This window comes from Scophthalmus maximus, chromosome 4, assembly GCF_022379125.1.
Source record: "Scophthalmus maximus strain ysfricsl-2021 chromosome 4, ASM2237912v1, whole genome shotgun sequence".
In the NCBI taxonomy this organism is placed as follows: Eukaryota; Metazoa; Chordata; class Actinopteri; order Pleuronectiformes; family Scophthalmidae; genus Scophthalmus; species Scophthalmus maximus.
In genome coordinates, this window is record NC_061518.1 from 7,767,815 (window position 1) to 7,782,159 (window position 14,345).

At 42.0% G+C, this 14,345-nt stretch overlaps 1 protein-coding gene across 1 annotated transcript in view; it reads right to left on the minus strand.

Moving 5' to 3' along the window:
• The window catches only part of pde8a (phosphodiesterase 8A), a 38,631-nt gene that overhangs the window by 5,608 nt on the left and 18,678 nt on the right, over positions 1-14,345 (minus strand). Inside the window, exons 3-17 of the mRNA XM_035628772.2 lie at positions 11,306-11,496; positions 9,927-9,983; positions 9,643-9,697; positions 9,340-9,428; positions 9,039-9,117; positions 8,280-8,420; positions 7,511-7,599; positions 7,351-7,402; positions 7,205-7,247; positions 5,322-5,399; positions 5,086-5,156; positions 4,123-4,287; positions 1,855-1,903; positions 1,548-1,683; positions 1,232-1,430 (exon numbers count right to left, since the gene is read on the minus strand). Of these exons, the coding sequence (XP_035484665.1) occupies positions 1,232-1,430; positions 1,548-1,683; positions 1,855-1,903; positions 4,123-4,287; positions 5,086-5,156; positions 5,322-5,399; positions 7,205-7,247; positions 7,351-7,402; positions 7,511-7,599; positions 8,280-8,420; positions 9,039-9,117; positions 9,340-9,428; positions 9,643-9,697; positions 9,927-9,983; positions 11,306-11,496 (1,494 nt within the window). The remainder of the gene's footprint in view (positions 1-1,231; positions 1,431-1,547; positions 1,684-1,854; positions 1,904-4,122; positions 4,288-5,085; positions 5,157-5,321; positions 5,400-7,204; positions 7,248-7,350; positions 7,403-7,510; positions 7,600-8,279; positions 8,421-9,038; positions 9,118-9,339; positions 9,429-9,642; positions 9,698-9,926; positions 9,984-11,305; positions 11,497-14,345) is intronic.

Genomic DNA, 14,345 nt, shown 5'->3' on the forward strand with positions numbered 1-14,345 from the left:
TCTTATTCTGAGGATACTTTGCAACTGTTTTTTTAAAATACTGACAGAACTTTTGACAGAACTGATTTATAATTAATATATAAGGGAACACATGGAGCAAATAACTGCACTCCAGATAAATGCACTCCACTATTATTATTACTACTATCTGGTCATTGAATGCTTAATTTGCAATTGTCTACTGTCTGCAGAGTTCCAGGGATTCATTAACCTTGGGTGATGTAACTTTACAGTTCACTGATTAATCCAATGAAAGATCCCTCCTCTGAGATCAGAAATAGACAGTTCAGTAATCAGCTTAGCCGCTGCACGCCCTCGACCGGTTGCTGAGCCACTGACACACTTGGGAAAGAAACCACGACTCGCAAGGATAATGCAGGCTCAGACAGGATACATGACAGTCAAGATTGAGCAGAGTGCCGCACTACTTAATAGACAGACGAAAAATCCCAACATCTAGATACTGTGGGTGTTTGGGCCCACAACCAAGGCAGTAATGAACATTTGTAAAAAAAAAAAAAAAAAAAAAGAAAGAAAAGGAAAACATACCAACATGTTGACTTTCAGAGACAGAAATCCAGTTTTACTTCACAACCAAACAGTTGTTAACAGTGCTCCATAGGGAGAGTAACCTCCAAACAATAGGCAAGGATGAAGCAGAAAGTCTTGTAAAGAAAACATTACTTTAACACGTGGATACACCAATCAGAGGAAAAAATTGGTATCGTACCAATCGCACTATAAAAACGGTGTTCACTTCCACCTTACCAATATCTCACATTGTGTATGCACAAGCAACAGTGACTCTTTTTTCCCAAAAAGCCACTGTCACTAAGGCTGCAATAATTTTTTTTAGTGTGGATTAATTTGTTGATTATTTTCTCAACTAATTAATCAACCATCTGGTCAATAAAATTCCCAGAGACCAAAGTTGAAATCTTCAAATTTCACGCTTCGTCTAAACAAGAAACACAAAAGTTATTTAATTCAGGAGGAAATGCCTTTCAAATCATTTCAAAATCAGTAATCAGTACAAATTTGGGCTTGAAAACTATACTTAAAAAACGAGATCAATTATCTACTATCAAAATGGCTGCCAATAAAATTCCTGCCTGTCAGCTAATCGACAAATCACACCTTTAGTCTAACCGATGTTATGGCAGAGCACATTTTCCTCCATTTTTTAAAAACAGAATGCTTCACTATTAATTATCACTGTTTGTTAATTTACCTTGACTCTCTCCTTGCAGAGAAAATAGGCTGTTGCGTGCAGGACATCAGCTGCATGACTGGAGTTGTGGTAGGAGTTAGTGGAGTGGTAGTTGGCCTCAATCACTTGTAGCCAGGAGCGCAAAGTTGCCTCGGGGCAGTTTAGGAATTCGCAGACCCCAAAGCGGGAGAAGATCTTCAGGCCCAAGTAGGTCAAAGGCCTGCGGGAGGATCCAGCACGGTAGTTTAATATAAACCCTCATACCAAGCGCTCCTTCCACACTAAACAAAATTAGACACAGTCCGTCTCGTAGCCCTCAACTGTGCTGTTGCCTCACCGTTTCATGGTTGCAGCCTCCAAGTTGAAGATGTCAAAGTCCCAAGAGTCCTCATTCTCCATGGTCTGGGCGATACGAGGGGGGATGTCGTTTAGCGACAGAGGAGTTGTCAGGTGACTGGGGATATGGTGGGGCTCTGTGGGCAAAGGAAGAGAGACAAGAGAGGAGACACTCACATTAAAGGGGACGGTGAAAACAAAAATGTGTTCACCACCTCTGGATGAACTACAAGGAAAAAAACAAAGCAAGAAATAAAATAAACAGAACGCCTATAGATTGCACTTGTGTATGCTTTTTGCAAACTTACGTTTTGTGGCCAATATGTATTCATTTCCTGACAATCTGCGTAAACCGTCCTGTCAACATGAAAGAAAGAAAGAGTGAGGGAATGAGATAACAATTGTAAAAAAAAATTGACTGACTACATACAATCATCTAAAATCATCTTTGAAACAGCCAAGCATGGCATGCATCTAACATTCAAACCAAAAAAAACTTGGGCCACGTGATTCAGCCACATGAAAAGAGGGGGTTTTCCATCACTTTCTGAACATCTTGACAGAAAGCGGCCTAAAATCCTTCAACCATAACTGCAGTCTCCAAAGCTCATTTTCTAAAACGATTTTCAAATTAAAGACAGCAATTAGTTAATGTGTTGATCATATGTTGGTGGGACTTTAAAAAGAAGAGTTGGATTTTGGATCGCTGCAAGTTACAGAAGGAAATGCTTTTTGACTGAGATGAGAGCTGACAACTGACAACAGTATAAATAACCAAAAAGGAAGACATGGATTTTACTGATTTTCCATAGCACTTTATAGTCCTTTCATCCGTGCTGTGACAAAATATTTTGGTGGCTTTACTGACACTAAATTTAGTTTCTCCACTAGCAAACAGAGGCAGCTAAACTGCATTATACTTATTAATAAAACCGATGTACAGTTTAAAGTACGATTACCACAGTTATGAAAGGTAATAATTGTGGCAGAAATGACACCAGGATACAGGTACATGTGTCAGATAATCTTTTATGACATTTGCCTCTGGGCAGTGTTGAATGCTGTGACGGAAAATGTGGCTTATCACTAACATAACACTTAAATAATCAAACTGCTTTTCAGTGGTATCAACCATGTACAACAGACAGCATATTAATAATTGGGAATGTGATGGATCACACCGTTTTTTTAGCAACACATGCACTTGATGAATCTTAATGATTGTTCCTCTAGTGCTACCAAGAGTCACTTGTAGTTTTTAAACTGTCTTTAAGTGGCTTTCGAATCAGATTCATGTTCCTCAGAGGATGAATTGATATAACCTCAGTGACCTGAATGTTTCTTTCAAAAAATGATCTTGTCCGATACATTATGACTGCTGTTCACGACTAATGAGAACATACCTGCAAAACTAACAAGACTCCCATCTGCCTCGGTTGTACTGTGTTTGTGATAATAAGCAAATGTTAGCGTCCTAAACTAAAATGACGAGGTACGCAGCCTCCCGGCCAAACATCCGCATGTAAGCATGTGACTTTAGCAGTACAACTATGGCCCGAGGCTGCTGTTGTGAAAATGTTGAAAAAGATTGAGCATTACAAGCCCTCCACCCTTTTCAAACATTTTTTTTGCCACTTGTGCAAATGACCGGCCTATCATCCAGCCATCTGGGGCGTTAGCACCACATGGGTGTGTGTGTGTTGCAGAGTGAAATGTTTACTTCACAAGTGAAAAAGGAAGAGGAGACTGGCTCATCTTTGACCCGAGCATTGTCTGATGGTGGCGCTGCCTCTGTACACACTGGCTATTTTAAGACTTTGTCCCCAGAAAGATGACAGCTCCTCTCCTAACACCGACCACGTATTCCGAGTTCAGACCTGGTCGGACCTCACCATTACAAACTGGAATTAGCAAAGCCAAGAAAAAACAAAGCAGGCAACCGGGCACCTCATAAACCAACATTATCGTACATGGTTTTATGGTTTTCATCGGCCTTTACGAAGAACAAATCTGTCTGGGGCAAAATTATGCATGACAGCACTCTGCCTCTGTGTGTCCAGGGTGTACATGTATAACTAAAGCCATGCTTATTCATCTGATCCAAAGAACAGGATGTTTCCAGGCCTGCGGAGTCGAGAGGAAGAGGTTCATGTGAGTGTGACTGTGTGCAGAGAGAGAGAGAGGGAGAGACGGAGAGGAGGGGGGAGAAAGAGAGGGTGGGGTGGGTTTTCCTCTCCAGCCTACAGGAGCACAAAGGACAATCTAACACTTCCTTTGGGGTTGTTGCCAAGACTGCCAACTTGGCAATCTTTCGACTTCTGTACCTCACCGTTGCCGTCTGTTAATCTCTCTCTCTCTGTCTCCGTCTCCCTCCAACACCAATCCTCACAAAACACACCTGGACACGACTGACAACTCCGCCGCATTCATTCAACACGTTTCATGGTTATTCATGTTATCATCCTAGTTCTGCAAAATTATGTTTTATTTCTCATATTGGGAGTCGTTTCAGGCCGCTGTTTGGGTGTTTCAGACTCATCCAAGGACCCTCGTGCTCCGAGGGAGCCGCTGCTCACCGTCATCAGCCCCCCCACAAGGTCATTCGTATGGGGGTCTTCATCCTTGGTGCCCAACTGCGGGGAGTAGAGCTCAGTGGTCCTCAGGATCTCCAGTACCCGATCCAAGGCTTCTGCTACGGGCATTGGGCTGCTTTCCTGCGCTGCATTGATGATGTTGATTACCTTGATGATAAAAAAAACAACCCATAAATAATAACATTTATTTGCACGTTTGCAAAAAAAACAACAGCAGATGCTAACTGAACAGATAAGACATTTACTGTGAGCTCTGATGACATAACATAAAAGAAATTTATCCAAAATGTCAAAGTGGCAGTTGCATTAATGGAAGCATGAAATAAAAGTATGTCAGCTGTTAGCTGTCTGTTAAAAAAAAGTATGATGCCTCGAAAACATGCGCACATTCTCACTCCAAGATGTGAACTTGGAAGTTCTAACAACGGACACCGATGGCGAGGTCAGCGAGCATGTGCAAGAGCACAAGTTCTATCTTACTCACTCCCACAAAAACAGCACCAGCAGTTTTCTATCAGTGCTTTATTCTGGAGAGGATGACGCCCACAGGGACTGACTACACAGTCAAATGATACAACAGAGGAACTGCAGTGTGTCATATGACCCATCCCTGGGGACTTTCGCTGTTTCCGACTATCCGGGCTGCAGACGACATAAACCACTGAAACTGCAGGTCATTCTGGTTCAACATGTTTTTTCCTGTCTTGTGCATGAAATGTGGCATTTTATCAGCCTATCTGCCCCTGAACATGGTATGCGTGGCCTGAGACTAAGCGCTAGAAGCATGCAACAAGAGGAGCTCACGGCGGTTGTGACAGCTTTAGAATCAAAGAGCTCGGTCATGGGATACAAAACATCAGTATACAGAGCCTAATCATTGGATGGAGGCTGGGAGGGATATATCATCCCTCCCAGCCTCCATCATATGGGAGGAGATGAACCCACCTTGGTGATGGGAGCTTCGATAGTCATGGAGTGGATGCGGGCCATCGAGGAGTGCCTTCGCTGTGAGCTCCCTGAAAAACAAGATGCCCCAATATTAGGAGCCTGACTGGGGCAAATTCAACAGCAAATGAAGTTTGCAGTTTTCCAACCACTTTCTAATGAGTTTGTTTTGTGTGTGCGTGTGTGTGTGTCATCAACGCCTAGATTTTCCGACATCTATGTCCCCTCACTCTCACCATCGCTCCCACGAGATGTTGTGGATCTTACGTCCAGAGAGCCTTTCCTTCGGTCTTTGTGCTTACTGGATTGTATGTCTGGGGAGAAGAAAACACCTTAAATTAAGATTCACACAAAATACACACACACACGCACACATACACACACACAAACACATTGCAAGTTCGGTGACACAGCTGACTTTGGCACAGGTCTCAATATTCTTGGCAGAGGGATGTGATGTCTTAATACGGGCCAAACAGAATTCAGCTGTCTGTTTGTTTGTTTGTCAGCAGGATTACACAAAACCTACTGAACGGATAACCACGAAACCTTGGTGGAAACACGACATCGGCCAGGAAAGAGCCCATTAAAGTTTGGCGTGCATCCCGACAAAGGGGCAGATCCAGGAATTTATTTACACTTGCTATAACATTGCAAGATTTCTTTTGTGGACATTTTCACCAATTTCCCCGGGAATAATGCACGGATCTTGAAGAAGAAACCAAAATAGCCAACAAAGTCAAATATATTAGTTTTTATTAAAGATATTAATATTAAACATACCACAGCTTATGCACACCCAAAAAGACACTGGAAGTTAGGGTTAATTTCCAATTAGTACTTGGACTTAGAAATTAAAATCCATGAACTCATTCTAGTTATTAAATCTATTTAATTTCTATTATCAGATCTGTTCTTGGGATTTAAAGGTTTACATTTATCTTATTTAATCAAATCCCACAATAAGTGTATGTTTGTCAAGACCATTAGCTCGACATCAAGACCTTATTAATACATTTTCTTTGACTTGTTTCCACTTTCTGCCTTTACTTTAGACTAAGATGGCATATGACTCTGACCAAAACAACTAGTTCTGAGTGCATGATTTGATTTAAAATGGATATTTTCACTGTTACTAGGGATTAACATGAAGCCATAGAAACTTTCCTTTGTTTCTTTGTCTGCGCAGGCCGACAGTTCTGCTTTGGACATACTGCATATTTCAGATTAAATTGACAGAACTGGGGAAATTCCAATTTCTAAATGTGCTTTAAAGGTAATAAGAGACACTTAAGACTAGTAACATGCAAACAAATTTTGCAACGTTGAAAAGTCAGAGAGAATTGCAGTAGAGCATTTTGTCAAAATGGCAAATTAACGTGCTCACTAACTACTTTTGTTTGGGTTATATTATCACTCTAGGAGCATCATCAACATGTAGAGCCCCTAATAAGAAGACATAGGGGATGTATGAGTGAGCTATAAGAGTTACTTTGAAATATACTGTGCTGTCAGAACACACAAGTAAGCTTCATAAACCAGTAAAGATTTGAAAGTCAAGGAACAATCGTTGACTTGAGAGGAAATAAAAGCGTGGATATGTTTTTCAAGGTCACCAGTAGACAACATTAATTTCTTTGGAAATATTTATCTACTAGATAGAGCAGCTCCGGCCGCGACTTAATACATTTGTTGACAATTTTCCAAAGTTCTGAGTTTACAAAGCTCAGGTTCCCAAATGTGGCTATATCCAATCAATTGTTATGGATGTCCAAAAATATTTGGTGTCTGCAAACAACCAGTTCAAATTAGCCCCGTGTATCCTCTGTGTCACACTGGAACTGAATGTTGTGTTTCCTAATGACAAACACAATGCTGGCCCCTCAGGTCCTCGAGTCTTGTGCCTGATCACAACTGATGCTGCGATGGAAAGAACTTCCCTCGCTCATGCTCAGAGCAGAGAGCCCCGCAAATACAGAAATCTGCAAGACTTCAGAGTTGTTTGAGTTGTTTAGCAGAATAAATCCCCTGTAATGTTATTCTCACATGGAGAAGGGGTGAGCACCTACTGTGGGCATTTTTTTTTATGGAGCAGAGAGAATTTCAGGAGGAATCTTACCTGTCTGAGACTCTGCCTGCACACGTTCACAAGCTTTTTCACTCTGCATGGACGAGGAGAAAAAAGGAAAATTGATAAATGCAGGCCAGAAAGCTCTTCTCACTCATTATTAAATCAGGAAAAATAGATGAAAAAACCCATCTCACCTTATTATTATCATTTAAAGGCCTGTTGATAGACACATAGTGTCTGATTTTTCTGTGAATGACAAGAGCTTATTAATAAACCAGCAAAAATAAAGGGGTATAATCATTATCCAGTCATATATTATTCAGTAAAGTTACTCCAGAATTTACTGTCGCTCACCCTCCCTGCCCAATTACAGGTGTGATCTTCACATTTTGCTGTATGCTGTCTCCATTCTTCTTTTTGGCATAATAAATCCCCTGCCACTCCTGTAAAACAATACGCCAGAACAACAAGAGACATACAGACACACAAGTTAAAGACTTATGAACATATCCAAAAACCATTGGTAATAAAAACCGACAAAATACAAATTTTGAAACGTCCCTAAAAGTGGGTGTGGACTGGGTGTAGGTGGCCTGGTGTATGTGGTGCAGGTCGGGCGGTGGGGTGCGGCGGGTCAGAGTATTTTAGAGAGCAGCGAGCTGCTTTAATGGGTTAGGGGGAGCGCTCCTGGAGGCCGGCACGCTTGTTTCATGTCCAGCCACCTACAGACTTGCCGGGGCAGCTTAAAAAGGACCTTCCTGCTGTTCGCCTGACTGGGACTGACCTTCGCTCTCTGTGTAGTAAGATTACAGCGCAGCCATCCGACGCTGTTCTCATTCACATGAAATGGAGCGGTTGGACGGTCGGCGGTGCAGACTTACGGCACGCATGGCTGCACGCGCATGCATGCGTGCACAGACACAAAGGCGGGAGCAGATATCTGAAACGCTTACAAGACTGATCTGATTGTGAAGTGATTGTCTACAGTAACATGCTATGTGTATGTCCAAATTTTATTTTTCTTGATGAGTTTAAATTTCTGGATATGTAATTACCTGATTTTTGCGTTTGGACTGAAATGTTTATGTGCAGATGACAAGATAAATGAACAAACGCATATTACCTTTCCTTTCCGTATGCAGGAGTTTATTGTTTCAAGGAGATCAGGCTTATTCTTTTCACTTTTAGGCACTTCTATTATTTCCTTCCCTATTAGCTCGCCTTGTTGGTAGCCCATTATGGACTCGTAGGCAGGGTTCACGTACTGTGGAGGAGAGGCAAACAAGAGTGTTCAGGCTCAGAAAATCCACAGAGTTCAGACACAGATAAGTGATTCCTCGAGTAAATCGAATAATTCGATTAACCAAAAGTCATCGATCCAAAATGATTTGCCTCGAAGCTTCGTTTAAATCAATGTAACTAACGTCGTACAGATGATTATCACACTTGCTCAATGGGCGTCTGCTGTGGACACATGGAGTGAAGATTTACGAGCCGGCGCAGATTACAAAATGGATGAAGTGAGCGAAAACAGTGAAACACGCGGAAGAGAAAACGACAGAGGGCGTCCAAAGATTGGGATCATTTTAAGCTGATAAAAAACAGAAAACTCGGTACAGAGAGTTGGGTACCCGGCGGGCGCCGTCAGGTCCGTTGTTGCCCTCGGAGAAGGCCGGCGGGATGTGCGAACACTCGATTACTAAGATAATCGATGGCTGCAGCCCTACTACAGTGCTTAAAACAAGAGCAGCCATTCAGAGGGACAGAGACGGAAACTATCACTACTGAGATCTGGGGTCACAAGACATGAACAAGAGAGTGAGAGAGTGAGAGAGATCGACTATACACCATAAAAATTATTAAAGTCAATGAGAAAACCCACTTGAATTACTTGATCTTCAGAAGTGATCTCTATGGCCTCCTGGCTTTGTTCTAGAGCTGTGAAAATAGCATTTCCAGCCCTTGTACAGACAGAGACACAACAGAACCAGAATCATTGTTAACATTTTCACCAGCATCTATTTATATAAATACAGTATATATACACTTCCTAAATAAAGAGTTATAAAGTATAAAAACTACAATGCAACAGTAGAAATGTGAATTTCCCATTTTTGAACTTTGGTTTCTGTGCAACTTATCATAAATGTATCGCCATCGTACACTGATACAGCACGACTCACCTCAGTTTGAACTGCGCCCGCACCTCTCCATGCTCCAACTGTAGCAGCTCATTGTAGCAGGCCATCATATTGGCATTCTCCACATATCTCTGAGGGTCAGAGGGGCAAAACCAAGCGACACGGGTCAATATAGGACAACTTAATCCAATTTTTTGCACCGGTGCCAATACGGGATATTTAAAAATGTTCTAACAAAGTGATTTGAGCCTTGGGAAAGGCTCCAGAGTAAACCAAAAGGATTTACAATCTGGCTCCCTTGACAGCAGGTAAAGAAAAGAAGAAGAAGAAGAAGAAAAAACTTACCCTATTAAAGCCAGCATTGATCAGGGGCATCACAGAGGCTTCTTCTCTGTCTGGCCTTAAAAAGCAAAAACACGATAGCGTTCAAACAATGAAAGGACAAATGATTGTATAGAGAAAACATAAGTGCATTGCACAACATGACAGGCTGCAGGCCTACAGACCTCCGCATAGCTCAAATATGAGTTCTAACAATACTCCTAACTGTTAGCTACGTAAAAAGACAGTGTGGTACAGGACTAGAACAGGCAGAGAGGGAGAAGGGGGGGGCAGTGAATTGTACATACCTTTTCACAACGGCGACTATCACAGTGTTTTCTGAAGAGTTGACCGCTCTAATTGACCTGAATGTAAACAGAGGGAGCCTTTTAGCCAGTGAGCAGGCTGGGGGGGGAAAGCCTGTGGCATCAAATCAATGTATTTTTCAGTTTTTCACGCTCCGATTCTCCCAGGCAGGCAGAGCCCAGTGGTGGAGCTCTGTGAGCGGGGCCTAGGCCTCTGAAAGAATGCTGTGTACAGGGCCACTCATCCGCCTGTGGTTTTCCCCAGCCAGCGGTCATGAAGGCCCCTTTAGTTCCCCGTCTGAGCTCGTGCGTGTACATTGAACATATGGATTGGCCAAAATGAAAAGAGGTTAACATACATACGGGGCAGGGCAAATGAATGTTTGTAAATGTGTTTTTAGTTTGGGCAGAGGCTAAAGATAGAGTCGGTATGGGCAGGCACCCCTCATTTCTCATCGACATGACTTCACTCTATGTAGCAGACGATGGAAGCAAGTGAGCCCAGAGGGAGCGGGTCATTTAGCCCCACAGACCGTCACAATCACACGTTACCAAATGTAATGTAATGCGTGAGGAGGGCTATAATCATCCCTGTCAAGATCATCTGGTTTGGTTTATCTCCCTGGCCCTAAAGTTGCAACTGCCAGGAAGCAGTAAAAGGACTATGAAGCAGTGCACCAATTTGAAAAAAAAAGAAAAGGAAAAATGAATTATAATTTTATTAATTGAGTTAAAGTGAGTTTGGAGTCAGCTTGAGTCAGTCCAAAAAAAAATAATATAATTTAATTGAATTAATATAGTTAAAAATAATCTCAGTAGACAAATGGCTGAAACAGTTTTAAAAAAACTTTATGGGATAAAATAGTTCAAAATAATGTTCATGGATTAAACAGTTAAAAGGAATATTTTTGGATGAAATGGTTAAAGTAAAAGTAACATCAGTAGATACAACTGTTAAAATAGTTGAAAGTCACTTTATTTGATGAAATAGTTAAAATAATTAAACAAAGCAAAAAGTTATGGATAAATAGTTGAATTTGATGGCAAAGAATAATTGACAAATGGTAAAAAAAACTAAAATTTGAGGATAAATGGTAGAAATAACAAAAAAATAATAGTAGAGTTGAATATAACATTAAATACTGTCGATTGAAATAGCTGAACGTAATGCATCACCAGTTAAAATAGCTAAAAGTAATGATATTGTTTGCAGCGTGAATGCTACATCAATTACATCAATATCAACCATAACTGATTCATATTTTTTAAATGACATCCAAGATCATATATACATTCAAGGGTGTAAATGAAGGTGCTGTGTTAACCTCTACACGACATCATTACAGGAGTACAACTTGCAGCAAATGAACATTGACGCTTACCGGCATAGTGCTTCAGCGTCAAAGTGTCTGGAATGTCTGTGGTCAATGATGACGAGGTCGTGATGCTTCTCCAAGAAGCATTCAAGAGCCGACTCGGGCGTTCGCGCAATGCTGCACCTGAAGTTCGCCTTCTCACATGCCCAGCAGAAGCCATTGCTCTGACTGTCCTCTTTGGCAAAAACTAAAAGTACCTGCAAGGAAAGAGAGATGGAAAAGCACATATTAATGTATACATATTTCACTTATCTAGGAGTTGAGTTGATAAGTTGATGCATAGGGAGTTTAATTTAAAAGGAATAATGTCTAAAATAAAAAAAGTGACACGAACACTAATCAATCTCAAAACTGGTTGTTTTAATGTTGTGGCAGATTGGTTTATATTTGTGGTCCGTTTCAGGGGGTTCATCAGTAATGCGATTTAAGACTTATTTTGAATTGTCTATTATTTTCCACAGCCTGACTATGTCAAAAACACACTGATCTGAGAAAGCATTGAAACCAATTCATCATTCATTCATTCATTCATCTTCAACCGCTTGTCCGGCGTCGCGTCGCGGGGGCAGCAGCTCCAGCAGGGGACCCCAAACCTCCCCTTTTCCCGGGCCACATTGGAATCCAATTTACAGCGAGATAAACCATAACAATGCCCAATGAAAACAAGAAATCAACGTTTAGGTTTGTTAGTAAACTGTTGGTGTACATAAAATTTTTACCCGAGGGAAGAAATTATGAATACGTGGAAATATGAACTCATTGGTTGGTTTGCTGGAATAATTTTTTCTGCACATAACATACATCATAGAACAAAAGAAGGCTATGGGCAAACTGATATGTAGCCATAATCTGATTAGTGAAACTGGCATGAGTGATGTGTTGGGCTGCAACTTCATTATCGATTAATCTGTTGATTATTTTCTCGATTAATCGTTTAGTAGTTTGGTCCATAAAATGTCATAAAATGGTGGAAAATGTTGATCGTGTGTCCCAAAACCCCAAGATGACGTTTTGTTTTGCTCACACACCAAAGATATTTTGTTTACTGTCACAGAGGAGCAAAGAAACCAGAAAATATTCACATTTAAGAAGCTGAAATCAGAGAATTTACTTTTTCCCCATAAAAACTACTTTAACCGATTAATCAATTATCAAAATAGTTGGCGATTAATTTAGTAGTCGATTACTAATCTATGAATCGATTAACTGTTGCAGCTCTAGTGACGTGCCTCCACCTTGGGCTATAGAATTAGTGCAGTAGAAAAACAAAAGCGAGCTCCAGCGGGACCTGGTCTGGATTCCTCGGCGAGGCTCAGAGTTGTCAGGTCATCATTGGTGCATTCGTTCTCATTTGTGGCTGTCGTACTAATCAGCCCGCAGTGTGGGCTTGACTGTGACCTCAGGCCTCCGGTGGACAGGCCCTGATTGATCAGGCCCAGTTCGCACTCGGGGGTGTGTCAAGAGATTTTGTTGTCCGCCGCCGTGATCTATGACACAATTAGGCGAGGTGGCCTTGACTGGCGGCGGCCCCCCCCACCGGGCTGCCAAAGGGCTGTGGTAGAAAGTGCTGCTGCTGCTGCTGCTGCTGCTGCTGCTGCTGCTGCTGCTGCTGCTGCTGCCGTCAAACCGGCCATTTAGAGAGCACGCTCTGCTCTCCCTCTCTGCCAGCATACTTTCATATAACCCCTCACTTGCGTAAATACTGGACCAGAGATTTAGGCCCGCCTCCAAGAGCTGTGCTGCACTGAGAGCAGATTCATGAGTCACCCTCAAACAGACGTCATCTCCGAATGTTGGCAGGGAGCAGAGCGAGCGTGAAGAAAAAGTTTGTTCTGCAGTTTTAAAGTTTGCATCACACCTGTAAAGTCGAGTTAGGGAGCAAAGACATGACATTGTTGGGGGAAAACTAGAGCTACTGTCTCCGTACTACACACAGGGAACAGAGGATTGGTTGTTTTTGACAGTTTGTCCTTTTGATTGACCCTGATGACCCGTCTGGCTTCATGAAAGTACCCAAATGCGACCTCAAGCCGTTACTCCAGAGAGGGGTGCTGCTAATGCAAACCGTATAATTCCACACATGAACATTTTCCCCTACAAGCCGCCGTAAGTGTCCAGGTCATAAATACATCACCACCGAGTCCTGCAGCTGTGTTCGCTACGCACGGGGGAATTAGATCAGAATTCCACATTGGGATGTTGGTAGAAAAGTCAACATTCCCGCTGGAGGTGGAGGAACAAGGTAATATAGGATTTTTTTCAGATGCCTAGACAGATACAGATACCCACCACTCATCCAGCTGCAACAGACCAATCTAAATTGTCTGAGTACATTCGTACAGAAATGTTTTGTAAGGGCAGGTATGCAGTTTATGCTCCATAGAAAGGGCTGGCAGAGAAGAGAGGCCGAGAAAGTAGCAGAGAGACAAAGTTTCCCGAGAGGAGGGGAAAAAAAAAGTAGTTTCGGAGGGGGGTAGTGAGCGTTTTGGCAGGGTGCGATTGCTCCGCCTAGAAAACATCTAGGCATCTAGACAGAGACGTCAAATCATTGTGAGGAACAGAATAGGCCCTGGTCAGATCCTGTGAGCCACGAGAATAGAGGAGGAGCAGAGAAGAGGAGGGCACGGCAGGATCAGCTGTGAGTGACAAAAACAGGAAGGGGATATCTCTCTCTACCTCGTCTTCCTACTGTGGTCACACTGGAGCGCATCGGACAATAACGCAGAGTTTTTATGCACTTATATATGGCTAATAAATGTCTACAGGACGTCTAATGCATTGCAAATTTAGCCGTTGGTGTGGTTTTATTTTGATGAATAAAAGAACTTGTATTTTACTTAAAGGAGCTGTGCACTAGAGAAACAGGCAAAATGTATTTTTTCAAAAAAAAAAAGCCCATCGAATTTTCTAAGAGATGACGTCTTCGAATCTCTTTGCGTTCGTCAGAACAGCGATCGACAGGGGTTCAGCTAATCCTCACAATTTTTGAGAAGCTGCAACCAGCAACAGTTCCACATTTTTGGCTTTGGAAAATCGTGATGAAAAT